The 14198-nt window shown below is 42.4% G+C and overlaps 1 protein-coding gene across 5 annotated transcripts in view; it reads left to right on the top strand.

Annotated features, from left to right (window-relative positions):
* The window catches only part of BPGM (bisphosphoglycerate mutase), a 37431-nt gene extending 25207 nt beyond the window's left edge, over positions 1-12224 (top strand). For all 5 annotated transcript variants that reach the window (XM_027747559.2, XM_039387058.1, XM_027747557.2 and 2 more), the window contains 2 exons: positions 322-978; positions 9007-12224. In XM_027747559.2, the coding sequence (XP_027603360.1) occupies positions 378-978; positions 9007-9185 (780 nt within the window). In that variant the 5' untranslated portion in view covers positions 322-377 and the 3' untranslated portion in view covers positions 9186-12224. The remainder of the gene's footprint in view (positions 1-321; positions 979-9006) is intronic.
* The last annotated feature ends 1974 nt before the right edge of the window (positions 12225-14198 follow it).

The raw sequence follows: 14198 nt of genomic DNA, 5'->3' as shown, positions 1-14198 counted from the left end.
TGCTTCTCTGGGAGCCTGTGATACTGAGTCAGGCTCTGTTAAAGCACTTGAGGGAAACCTGTAGACTAGAACAGCTTGTACAAATCTACTCTTAATTAATTGGTTAAGTGGGTAGTTGCAACAAGCTGGGTGGAGGATGGTGCTTCTCTTACTACACGAGAGTGGGAGGAATTCAAAACCAGGAGACCTCAAACGTAAAAACATACTCAGCAGACACTCGTTTCTTTGGTTGTTCTGATTCTGATAGTTGTTTACTTTTTGCTGACATATTGTGCACTATCTGTGGGATGTTTGATGTATCTATCTCATGTTTTTGTCCAGATGCATCGTTATTAGATGCCAGATCAAGTTGCCAGCTGTGCTAAGCTGCAATCAAAATGTCTAAGTATAGGCTTGTTCTCTTAAGACATGGGGAAGGAGCCTGGACCAAGGAGAATCGCTTCTGCAGCTGGGTGGACCAGAAGCTGAGCAGTGATGGGATAAAGGAAGCTCAGAACTGTGGCAAACACCTTAAAGCGCTGGGCTTTGAGTTTGACCTCGTCTTCACCTCCGTGCTGAGCCGCTCCATCCAGACTGCATGGCTGATCCTGCAAGAGATGGGCCAAGAGTGGGTCCCCATTCAGAGCTCCTGGCGGCTGAATGAGCGTCACTATGGTGCACTGATCGGGCTCAACAGAGCAGAAATGGCTCTGAATCACGGGGAGGAGCAAGTGAAAATATGGAGGAGAAGCTACGATGTCACCCCGCCTCCCATATCTGAATCTCACCCTTACTACGAAGAGATATACAACGATCGCCGCTATAAATGCAGTGATGTCTCTCAGGAAAGTCTCCCGAAAGCTGAAAGTCTAAAAGATGTGCTTGACAGACTGCTTCCCTATTGGAATGAAAAGATTGTGCCAGAACTAAAAAGTGGCAAAATGATTCTGATCTCTGCTCATGGTAACACCAGCAGGGCATTGCTGAAACATGTTGAAGGTAAGGGTCTTTTTTTTTTTTTTTTTTTTTTTTTTTGTGTCTTCCCCTCTCCTCCTTACTCAATGGCTTGGAGTTTTGTATCTTGTTCTGTAATGTATGTTACTTATCTGGACCAGGATGTAATGTTTCTAATCTCTAAGGAGAAAATAAAAAGTTGATCAGGAGTCAAACTGAGGCATGTGGAAGTGGAGAGAGTTAGTTAGGTTAATATATTTAAGAAAAGGGCCAGATGCTTTCTTCTTGTTTCTCATTGGTCATTTAAAACTACTGTATTCAAACTAATTTTGTGGTTGGTCCAGGTAGACAAAAACTCTTCAGGCTCAGTTAATTTTGGATTTATTCAGCTGTTTTGTCAGGTTTGAAATCATCATCTGTTCATTAAACAAGCATTGCTGTAACACAGTAGAATAAAAGTGCTCGAACTTGGGTTGTGGAAGATGTTCTTTAGTATTACTGTGGTGGGTCACTTTTGAGGCTTCATTCCTCATAATTTTTTACTTATGAGCTGTGTGCCAGAGAGTTCTGCAGAGAGTAGGTACTTGCTAAAGCTTAAGAAAATACTGTGTTTTTTCCCAATATAGAAAATGCATACTGGTAAACAGCCAAGTTGGTAGCTTAGTGTAAGGTTGCTTATTTATGTTTGCATTGGGAGATACCATTAAAGGCCATCTGCTCCAACCCCCTTGCAATAAGCAGGGACATCTTTGACTAGATCAAGTTGGTCAGAGCCCTGTCCAAACTGGGCTTGAATGTTTCCACAGGGATGGAGCATCTACTGCCTCTCTGGTGAACATGTTCCAGTGTTTTACCAGGCTCATCATAAAATTTTTCTTCCTTATATCTAGTCTGAATCTACTCCCTTTTATTTTAAAATTGTTACCCCTTGTCCTATTGCAACAGGCCCTGCTAAAAAGTCCGTACCTATCTTTCTTAGACACCCTTGGGAGCCTTCTCTTCTTCAAGCTTAACAACCCCAAGTCTCTCAACCTTTCCACACAGGAGGTGTGCTTCATGCCTCTGATCATCCTTGTGGCCCACCTCTGGTCCTGCTCCAGTGGATCCATGTCTTTCTTGTGCTGAAGATCCCAGAGCTGGGCTTGGAAAGGACTTATCTGGGACTTGACTTAAAGATAAATCACATCCTTTGCATTGTTAGATTCTTCCCCCCTCCTTCCTCTTTCATCTCATGGCTTCCAGGTCATCCTAAACTGGAAGATGGAATATATTAATTTCTTTGTGGGGAGAGTAGATTAATTTATTTCATTTAAGTTTAGTGATTATATGTGTGTTAATACAGCCTACTGGAGTTATAGTTGCAAGTATGCACAGACTGGATTGTGTCCACTCAATTTTTTTTTTTTTTTTAGTAATGAAATCTTTTGTTATGTACCCCTATGTTTCAACATGGCCAAATGCAAAAGGTACTCAACAGTCAGAGCCAGTGAAGACTGCTGATGCTTTAGCAGAAATCAGACACCTGAGAAATAAGGATGTACAAGTGGCTTCTGGAACTAGAAAGGCTGTGAATCCTGGGGTCCAGGACGAAGGAGGAAAGCTGGTTCAGTCGGTTCCACTGATGTTCTCAGAGGTGGTTGTCCACGCTGTGTGAAATGATAAAAATTACAAAGGAAGAAGGGGGAGGGGGAACTGCAACCACAGTGTTTCCCCTGCACCCCAAGAACTGAACCAGTTCCATGAAACCATGATGGACAGGCCCTTTGGGGGTGAAGTGCTGACAGGTGACCATGGCTTCAGCAGAGCCCCTGGGCCACATTCTGTGCAGGCATGCACTGAGGCTGGAGCTGACAGCACCAGGGACTGGTAAAGGTTCCTTTGGAGTTAGTATGGACTCTTTGCTGCATTAAGACCAGAGAGAAACAATGATGCAGAGCTTTTCTTTGGGACAGTTGTTAACTCAACCTTTTCCAGGACTGCCCATGCTCAGCCAAAGTAAAAAAAGCTGCGTTTTGTCTGTCTTACAGTGCTTGACCCTCTCAGGATATGCTTACACAGGGAAATGTGAGGAATCCTTGGCAGAGGATCTTCTTTTGTTGGCTAAGGACTGTCCATCAGCTGCCCCACAGAAGCAATTGCCACATACCTGCTGGCTCTCCTGCTGTTTCTGTAGTGGAGGTTGGATTGCTGAAGAACTGGCCTGAAGGGTAGCATGAACAGAGACCCCTGTTATTTCAACCTGCTTATTTTTTAATTATTATTATTATTTTTAATTTTATTTTTTATTTAAGAGCTCCTTAACTGGGTCTGGGAGTTCCTTCTCTGCATTGCTGGCTTGCTCTCCCTTTGCCTCCTGAAAGGTTGTGAGTTGCTTTGGAGTCTTGCTGGAGTTGGACCTGATTCAAGACTGCTTGAAATTTTGCAGTCTACTGTATTTATAGCACCCAATGTGAGATGGACTTTGTTTTTGTGAATTTTTTTGATAAGCTTAGTGTATCCTGTACTTCAGTGGAATTTTCTAGGCCTCTCTAGCGTAGTTGGAACCATTTTTTTTTCCTCTTTTTTTTTTTTTTTTGGCATTTTGAAAACTGGGCTCCAAATGCCTCAAGCAGCAATCCTTCATGACTACATGAGTACTTGAATGGCTTAGTCATGGGGTTAACTTTAAGTTTCTAAGCTACATCTTCCAAGATTAAATGGCAGTAAATATGAATGTTTTCATTCAGTTTGGTCTGATGAAACAATTCTAAGTGTTTCTATGAATTTTATTTTATTTTTTCTAAAAGACTTCAGAGTATCCTTGAAGTTGTTATTTCAAGGAGGTATTTTTTTGGAACAGGCCTGTGATTCTCCAAAACTGATGAAGAGCTGTAAATGTAGTTCTGCTTGCATGCAATCATCAGAACAGAGTGTTGTGCTAACAATGGGTTTGGATTTTGGTCTTGTTTTCTCAGTGCACAGAGGAGGGGACATCACTAAGGTGTATGAAAAGCCTGTAGGATTTGCCATGCTAAATACTCATCCTAGATGCACAGGATATATTTACAGCTGATTTGCTCAGTTCTTTGATGGAGGAATAGTTTTCTCTTTATCTAATAACTCGTGTTTCAGATTGGAAACCTTTTAGCAGTGTCCCATTGTGAAGACATTAGTGTAATACTTTTGACCACCTTGCCCTGTTTGTATTGAAGTACTAATTGGGAGACCAAGTCCAATGGACTGATTTATCAGGTGACTTGCAGAAGGATTAGTGAGCTGTCTCAGCTCTTTCTTTCCTCCCAGCCATTTGACCCTGAGGACTGGTCTCAAGTACTTCAAGACATGGTCCTGTGGAAGGCCTGATTCTCGAGTTTCCAACCTGTTGAAAGGTTGTCATCTCTTAGATATGGTGTGGTGGTCACTGAGCCTTGTCATGCTCAGGGTTAAAAACAGAGGAGAGGAGTTACCCAGTCTCTTGAAGATGCAGATGTTGCAATCACTGGGCTTGACTGGTTGTCACAGAGCTGGGACAGATCTCTGGAACTGGCTTGCAGGTAGAATGTGGTGACTGTGAAGGCCTCATGCTGGTTTTGCCAGCCTATGAGCAGGGAGAGCAGTGCCCTCAGGGTTTTACTTTCTTGCTCTACTCTGCAGTCACAGTATTCTAGTAGTTTACATGCTGGGGCTACACATGGTGTGACCTGGTGTGGATCGTGTTGAGGGCTTCTTAACAAGATTACTGCTGCTTGACCTTCTTAAGGAAATACTACTTATGTGCCTGTGGTGTCTGAGTGCAGTTACAGAAAACAGCTTGAGATCTAACAGTTCAGTGCTGTTGAAATGAGATGGTCTTGCTCTCCCTGTCATTCACCCCAGTCTTTGCTGTGTGCTTCTGCTGCTTATTTCTTGTGAGCTTGTTGAGCCTTATTGCAAGTTAACTTGGCCTGTATTTTGGCCACTGCTGAGCAGTGCTCCCAGAGCATCAAGGCTGTCTCTCCAACATTGTCCCTCAGTAGGCTGGGGCTGGGCAAGTTTTTGGGAGGGGATGTAGCCAGGAGAGCTGACCCAATCTGAACTTTGGGTATTCCTAACCACAGGATGTGCTCAGCAGTAAAAGCTAAGAAAAAGGAAGAGGGGCAGTTGTAATGGCACTGGAGCAATTACTGTGCAGACTGAAGCCCTAATTAGTGGGAATAGATTGGACATCACCTGCTGATGGGAAGTAGGGAATAAATCCTTTGTTTTTCTTCACTTCTGTGCTTTGTAGCAGTGAATCTGATGAAAGGGATCCAGAGTGCTTGGCCTTTGCTTGTGCTTTAGTAAACTGCCTTTCTCTTGACCCACAAGTTTTTTTTCCCTATTTCTTTTCCCCTCCCATCATGCTGGGGAGGAGAGTGATAGAGCAGCTTTGTGGGTACCTGGTATCCAGCTAGGGTCAACCCCCCATAATTCTTTTTGGTGCCCTACTGTAACCCCCCTACTACCAAAACATTGCCATGCAAACCTAATACAGACTTGGCAGACATAAGGATGAAGCAAACAGACACGATATGCTGCAGCCATGGTTGTAGCCCTCCATTTTCTTTTTCTTTCCTTAAAATCTGCACAACAAGCTAACATTCTGTAAAGACCAAAAGCCAGATTCTAGCACTGCTTACTTCCCTCCTCTTCCCTGTTGAAGTTAGGTCCTCCTTAGCCTACAGGGAGGACAGAAATTGGCTCTGAATATTTAATGTACTAGTTAAAGCTTCAGTATTTTCATTAAGCATGTGGGAGGGATGCTTTGACCTGATTTGGATCTCACCTACAAAGCACCAGTTCTTGAGCAAGTCCATTGTGGCTGAATTTATGCATATGGTCTTGTGTGTTTTATTGGATGCATCATCTGGCCTCAAGTGTAGTTGGCATGCAGGGGAAGAGGGGTGTAGTTATTCTCAGTAGCTGTTGTGGTTTTTGTGTTGCTCCAACTAGAAGAATAGAAGGAAGGAACTTGATAAGAGCAGGTGAGAGGGAAGGAGAAGCTGAACCAGCCTTTGCAGAAGCTGGCTGCAGGTGCTCAAAATCAGTGGGGTTTGTCTCTGTAGGACTTTCCAGTTTATGAATATTTCAAAGCACTTCATGGGCCACCATGAAGTGAATTCACCATAAAGGTGAATTCTTAAACTTGCACTGAGATATTTCTGGTCTCTGTGGATTTGATCACCCACAGTTCAGTTAAATGGAGTGTAAGTGAGCTGGGAAAGAATTCTGAATGTGATTTTTTTCAAAGGTCTTTTTTGTAATGATTGCTGTACCAAATTATTACAATGTTCATGTACCGAACTGCTTCCTGCTGTACAGCTGGTGTTAAGGGACAGTGTTTAACATGTGATTGTGAGAGAACATGGGAAATGTCTACTTGAGGAATGTAGTTGCTCAGTCAGCATTTTGTCTGGGGTCCTGAGGAAGTCATCCCAAGTATTTCAGTAATGCCTGTGGGTTCTCATGGCTGTAAGTAGGTAGGACCTGGGTTTTAAACCTCCTTGGGTAAAGACTGCTTCCAGCAACACTTCAGCAGTGCTGAGACCCAGGCTTTGGAATTAAAATGGGGAGGGAAGAGTGTTGATTCTTTTGTGATCTTACTTCCCATTGCACCTTGTAGTCAGCAGTTGAGACCTTACTCTGATTTCACCCTTCTTCCCTGTGAGGTACAACAGGTTGTGACACAGGCCAGCTCAGATGAAGTGCAAGAAAAGGTCAGCTGGTTTGAGTTACAGCATGTGAAGTAACTGGATAGCAGTTGCTGGGTAGCAGATATCCAGTTGCAGTGGCTGGAGTGTGAGATGTAAACCCTTCCCTGGCCTGCTGGGTCGGGGAAGTGTTCTGATGAACTCTCCCTGCAACCGAAGAGTTTGTGTGACAATCCTGCTCAGCTTCTTGCTTCCTGAGGAACAGAAATACTTCACAGATGCTCTACCAGTGCTGAGATAAAGCCACAGGACACTGTTGTTTCTGTAGAATTTTCTTCTGACTTGAGCTTGCGTTTCCATGCTTCTGGCTGTGAGGCAACACTTCTGTAGGAGGAAAAATCCTGAGGAGAAAGCCACCGTGCTTGTTGCAGCATGTTTATCCTAAACTGCACCATTTTGCTTTGTAAATCAATACTAGTTGACATTTGTGGTCACTTTGTGTTCTGTAAAAACAGTAAAATGCATTTCTGAATCTGTGTAGCTACAGCTAGTTCTGTTTATTCCACTCCAGAGGAAAAACCTTTTAAATATCATGGGTTGTGACCACATTATATGGTTTGCCTTAACTATCCTGTGTGACTTCATCTGCTTTGTGTATATATGAATGGTTTAGTCTGGGAGACTGAGTCTGAGAGGTGGGCAGAACACTTCCTAGGCACAGATTCTCTGTGGATACATGATGACATGTATGTTGTTAAAATCTGATGTTTAAGAATCCTTGAAATAAGAGCTCAGGCAGCTTGCCTGCTTGTTTTGCAAACCAAAGTCTTTGAGAATTGTGCTTATGCCTGGTAAGCAGACTCAGTATTTTTCCCATTGATTTCTGTGCTGGTTTAAAATTTTAGATACTCCTTGAGTTCTTTGCTGTAGGAGAGTTTCTTCATTTTTTCAGCCTACACATGTGAAAAGAACAAAAAGAGATTGCCCTGGAGACTATACTGTTCCTTTAACACAGCACATGGAGGACAATAGGTTCTACTCATGCATCACGAAGGATGATTAGAGTCCAAAGTGCTACTCCAGCATGAAACAACCTCTGCTAAACAACCAGTACACACAGTTTCTTTAAAAAGGCAGAATACCAAGGTTAATTTTCCCCTTCAATTTTGTATGTGAAGCTTCTCACACAAGCTGTCTTTTAAGACAGTATTTAATTCTTCTACTGTCAGGATCACTCAGATCTGATTTCTCATAAGCAAGTTTACAGCAGTGTCAACAGTACTCCTGTCAGAATTACTACATACAGGATATTCATTTGCACTTTCAAATGAGGGAATGGGGAAGAAAAAGGAGGGAAGAAGTCAACTTCACAGCTTAGAGTATTTTCCACTTCGCTAAAGGAATGTGTACCTGGAGAGAAATTTGATTTTATTCAGATGTGCTTAATTAAAATATTCTGAAGGCTCTGATCTCAGTGAAATGGCTGGTTATTTTTACATCAAACAGACAAGTCTCCAGAGACTCCAAGTGAATTTTGAGACCAAACATCCTAATAAAGTTTTCACACAAGGTCTAAATAGTCGCATTAAGAAGGAGTGACTGCAAAGACATTCTCTCAGAAAATCAGGCAAAAGAAAGCTAGTGTCACTGGGAATGTCAATATTTCTTTTTTCTTCCCCTTTTTAGAAGTACTGAGGTCACAGCAGCAGCCTGCTGTTGTAAAGTAGGACAGCTTTGAGCAACCCACACTTAGAAAATGCACACAATCAAGCTTCTAAGGCGATGACACCATACAAACTAGACCAAGGTGCAACAAGAAAACATCCTCTCGAGCAGCTGACAAAACAGATGGTTCTCAGAATACAGGGGTGCAAATTTACCAGTGATTTTCACATTAAGTAGAAAAGCAGAGCCAGCACATTAACAGGAAAACCCATACCAGTGAAGCCACTCAGCCACAGTAGGATGACAACAGGTCAGAAAAAACAGAACTAACCATGAGGTAGAAAGACTACACAAGCATGCAACTTTTGCAGTGACCTACTCTTGTTTAGATTAGGCCAAGCACTTAGGTTAGCCCTGAGTTTCAAAAGGCATGGAGCACCAGAAACAAACCCTTTCAAGAAACTTACACTCTGTTACAATATTGAATATCAGTCCTTTAAAAAAAATTCACACTGTGACAGTTTAAGCAATCCTTGCACACAAGGGATTCTCACCTCCATGAGAATTCTCTCCTTTACCTATTCCTAAAGCACAAACCTTTAATCTATGGCCTAGCTGGGAATTGACAGTTGAGTAGCTGATGGTGTTGATGGAGTCTGGAATGTGTGTCCTTGACTGTTCTAAGATTAGATAATCTCAGAAATAAGGCAATAGGCAACTAGGAAGCTGTGGGTGTAACTCTGTGTTTTTCCTTTGGCAGGCATCTCCGATGAGGACATCATCAATGTTACTCTCCCCACTGGTGTGCCCATACTTCTTGAACTTGATGAGAATTTGCACCCTCTGGGCCCTCACCAGTTTCTGGGTGATCAAGAAGCTATCCAAGCTGCCATCAAAAAAGTGGAAGATCAAGGGAAAGTAAAATCTGTTGAGAAGTAAAATGCCACTGACTAATGAAGCTGTGTTCAAAGTGTGGTAGTAAGTGACAATGTATGTATGACTGCTAGGTTGTACTGTGTGAATGTCTCAATTTCAGGCACTAAATAATTGGAAGGGACAATTGTTGAGTCTCAGGTTAATAGCTTAACCCTTTGCCTTTTCAAAAACTGGACTTTAGATCACAGGATGAGGTTATCAATACTGGAAAAAAGAAATGAAGAGATGATTCAGGTAATGGAAACTTGTAAAGCAGTCTGCCCCAGATCTGGGACTGAGGATGGCCCAGTACAGAAAAAAAGGGATGTGTTAGTGTTGTCTACCAAAAATCAGTCCTAATCTGTTAAGGAGAAAAGCACCATCTTACTGGACTAATTAAGTCCAGGTTGTTATAGGTGCTAAAACTTTCTCACTGACAAAGTGGCACCAGATAACTCTGTTATCAACTGTGATTCTTCTGTGTCAGTGGCAATGACAATTTGTTGTGAATGGATTTCCCTCAGTCTTTCCGAACACTTCCAGTTGGACAACTCTCTGCCTTTGTTATTTTGAATCTTCCATGGCCAGTTCACGATCCAGAGAATTTTGTAAAGATGTTCTGACTGTTAGTTATCCTAGTTGTCTTTTGTTACACTATATTCCATTTTTTCAAAGGAATGTAGATGGAATTCTTTTTCCTCCACCACCTTTGCAAAGCCTAGCATGACTGCATTTTACTGGCTTGCAGTAATAGCATCTAACTCAGACTTAAATACACAAAAGAAGCACAGAGGTTTCCTGCTTAGTGTTTAAATTATAATGGAGCTCTCAGGGACCTGAATACCTTTGAAACACTTCTGTAACATTTAACTCAATAAAACTGGATATAGGAACTCCTCCCCCCCCAAGCTTTCCTGAGTTGCAAAGATATCCTGATAAATATGTTCTACAGTAATATTACTGTGGCATTATCTGTATCAAATTCTCTGAAGGGCTGGAAGAGATGTATGAGGCAGGTAAGAAGTGTTACTGGGTGCAGCTCATTCAGCCGTTGTGCTGGTAGGGAAGGATATTCTGCCAAGCCTGAAAGTGTTCTCCAATAAACCTCTCCTCACAATCAAAGCTTGATTCCTGCTCAGTGTGGCCTTGCTGTTGTTAGGCACTGATTTTGACCAGTTCACACTGTGGTTGGATGTTGTGTAGCATGTATGGCACTCTGATGTTCTCTTTATGTACACAAGCATCAGGGTAATTCCACTTCTGAAGACTTGCTCTTAATCTTACCTGCAAATATGATACTGTTACTAAAATTTATATCTGGCCCACTGTCACAACACCTGAGCATCTTGATTCTGACCTCACATACTGGCACGGGTGTCATTTGTGTGTGTGCTGTTAGAGCTGAATGTGTTCTCAGCATGGCCCAGGTACAAATATTGATGTTAATGAGAATTTCCTTGATATGATGATGGTATAAACTTTTACAGTCCTAGGGTAGCCGCTGCTTTGCAGTGAGCAGCTCTGTAAACTCACTTTGTGAGAGGATGTTTTTTTTTGTTCTGAGGAAAGCAATGTGACAGTGTGGTGTGCCTCTGACAGTCCTCCTGATACGTGGAGCAAGGCTTTCCAGGTCTGATGCCAGGTCACATAATTCATAAAAGACTTCTTGCTAGGAGGCAGTTTCTCTTGCATGAACTATGCTTGGTCTTCTCTTTGGTTTCGTTTTTGTAGCCCCTGCAGTAGGAACAAAGTTACATGTTTCTCTTTTGAACATAAAGCTGGTAGGTTTCCTCTTTCTTTGTACAAGAAAGGGTTTTACAGTGTTTGTTTTGGTTTTTTGTTGTTGTTTGTTTGTTTGTTTTCTCTGAAATATTGTTAGCAGCTTCTCTGCTGCTTTATTTGATACTGACTCCTTTATGGGTTTTTAGTTTTCTGTGTGTAGAGTAACTCTGAATCTTAGTTGATACTTTACAAGTCGGTGTGACAGACTTAGATTGTTATCAGCCAATGTTCACCTGTGAATACCCTGAGAAGGGCCTCTGGCACTCAAGTGATTAAATTCTTCTCCAAACATTATATAATGTGTCAAGTTTAGTATCAAGTAAAAGTTACTGTAGGCTTGTAAACAAGACTAGCAGAGCCACCTGTTGTCAGTGGGAACTGCATGCATCCAGATGTGAAAGTACAGGCCATGTCCACATCCCTTTGGCATTGTGGTATTGTAGTGTAGAACTTCTTCAGGACTTGATGTGCAGCTGGAATATATGTGGAAATGAAAACCAGATAAACTGGGAGATATGCTCTCTCTTCCCCTCCTCTTAGAGAACCCATGCTCTCTTCTGGGCAATGGAAAGGTAGGGTACACAAGTAAATTTGGAGAGCATTATTACTTCTTCTTGCAGCTGAATGGGTAAAATTGATCAAAACATCCTTTCAGAAGAGTCATGGACAGTAAGAAGAAAACACTAATGTGATGATTTCAGGTGATGCTGTTTTTACAGTGCTGCTTGAGATGTGAACAGTGACAGTGCCCTGGAAGTTTGACTTTGATTGTGACTCTGGAGCGATGACAGAATTTTATATGCACATCTGGCAGCAATAACACCTCATGAAAGTATCAGATGGAACCAACTGGGGATTTCATTGTTCTCCTTAAGATTATTTTAACACCTTGCAATGCTTCCTTCTGAATAGCCTTTTAATTAAAATCCTGATTCATAAAACATGTATATTGAAGAACAGAAACCAACTTCCATCAACAGTGGTGTAAAGATTGCTGATCTTCAGGCAGAGCTACATGAGAGGGAGACATGAGAGTCTTGCTGGTGACTTTAGAGATCAGTGGTTGGGAAGCATTTTCCCCATATTTGAGTATGTCTGAAAATCCTATAAGGTAACTGGTGTTTTTACAGTTAATGTAATGGATGTGGTTAATTTGGTTTGTTTATGTATTTTTAACTTGTGGTTCATAGCAGTAATAGATCTAGATCCTTTTGAAAACCTTTGTAAATAGGGAGGATCTGGCAAGTTCTTTCTAGCGCAATAAATTCACCTGAAATAGAATTCAACTTGACTTCAGTCTTTTTTTCCTTCTACTCCCATCCCCTTTGTCTCCTTTTCAAGGCTGATAACTAAATAAAAGTGACTTTCAGGGTTCCAAAACTCCTAAAACTGTTGTTGATTGCACATCACCCTTCAATTGGGCTAAAATAGTGTTAGAGCAAACATACCTCATGTTTGCATGTAAATAATTGGGCTGGAGGGAATACATACCTGTTCCAAAGCATGGGGACATTTTCTTGGGAATAATGAACATTTAGTTCTGGAACAGTGAATCTAAATGAATGCTTGCTGTTCCCCATGCTTGCTTTTCACTTTAATAAGAAGCATTTCAAACTCTGGCCTCTGGAGTCGAAGTCAGCCCCTTCACTTTCCAAAGTGCTCTGGTACCAAGCAGAATTGTAACTCGAATGACAAGCGCAAGGAACTACAAACCTGCTGAGGGCTGTCTTTTGTTACTGACCTTCACACAGAAGGCCTTGGATGCTGGGATAATGGGAAGCAGTGTGAAGGTCCTAAAAGCTGAACATTCAGATAGAAGTGGGAAGACACAGCAGTGTGGCTCAAAATGAACGCACACTGAAGAAACCGATACTGCTCTTGTGATTGTGTTGAGAGTGAGTGGGGAATGGAGCAGATCTTCCTGAGCCATTTGTGTACTGATATTTAACACTTTGCAGTTAATGTGGCTGCCAGCCAATTCAAAATTCTATTGGTGTTTTAAGGTGTATTCCACCCTCTCCCCCAGTCACCTTTTGTACTTTTCTCTGCCTTTGTAACACCTCAGATTGTTCCAGAGTTGTGTCCACTGTTTCCTGTGCTGGGAGAAAACCATCCGAAGACTGGCTTGGTTTCAGTCTGCCATACTTCTGTGCCAAGGAATTTGCTTTGAACTTTCTCTACACAGCCTGAGGAGAGACTGTTTCTACCTGGTCACACTTTCAAAATTCACACTTTGAGTTGTTTTTTTCTTTAATGGAAATTTTAGTCTGTGGTAAGTCTGTGGAAAGTGTCTGAATGCCAGCTGAATATTAAACTAATCTGGCTCTGCCTCCACAAGTTTATGATCACCCTGTTTCAGAGCTGCTAGTTCTCAAAGTCCCTAATAAATGACACTTCCCTTGTCTGTCTTCTGTGCTGGTGCTACCATTTCCTCAGTCTTAAATTCCCATGGAAAGGAAAGGAAGTTGACATGACAACTCAGCTGCTCAAGAAAGTTCAGAGCTAGGTAGGAACAGACCAGTGATTCAAATGATGAACTGTAGAAAGATTTGGAAAGAAGGCATCTCCCTTTGAGAGCTGTGCCAAACAGATGTTGCTGCCTCTTCCTTGTATTATGGTGGCTGAAGGTTCTGGAGGTGGGTAAATACAGAAGGGATTCAGCATCACACGGAGAGCAGAATGGCTGTGACATGGCACTCCTCCCTCCTGCTGCCCTATTAGCTTGTTAGTCAACACCCAGGCCTTCCTGGGGCTATTCTAGCAGAATTTAGCAGCCACATTGTGTCCCCACTCTACAGAAGGAAGGGGGAGAGGCTCCCTGTTCTGCTTCTTCCTGTTGTGCTGACAGAGCAGGGCAGGGCAGCAGGTACCAGACTGTGGATGTTGCTGTGCTGTGAAGTCCCACCCGGTGCAATGAAGAGGCCTGAAGATGTCTGATGGCTGTTTTGAAAGGAGTGGGCTTTGACCCACAGCTCAGTTGGAGATGGTAATGTAGATGCTGCAGTTACTCTGTCAGGCTTCAGAAGGCAGTCCCTAACAGGACCCCTGGCAAGCATATGCTTCATTTACAATAGCCATGTTTTTCCTTGGGTCTCCTTCAGCTCCCCCTCAGCACGGCATGTATTCCCTCACCTTCTGTCTGGCACTTGCTTGAAAGTATTAGTACACATTAATTAGGTGGAAGAAATTCTTGCTCTCTTTTCTAGAAAAGCAGTGTAAGTCCAGGGACAGCACATGCTCACGTTTTGGTTGCTG

Source organism: Pipra filicauda, unplaced genomic scaffold (genome assembly GCF_003945595.2).
Source record: "Pipra filicauda isolate LSUMZ 115617 unplaced genomic scaffold, ASM394559v2 scaffold528_size357041_pilon, whole genome shotgun sequence".
Taxonomy (NCBI): domain Eukaryota; kingdom Metazoa; phylum Chordata; class Aves; order Passeriformes; family Pipridae; genus Pipra; species Pipra filicauda.
The sequence above is the reverse complement of the archived record's forward strand: the minus strand, read 5'-3'. Positions and strand labels throughout refer to the sequence as shown.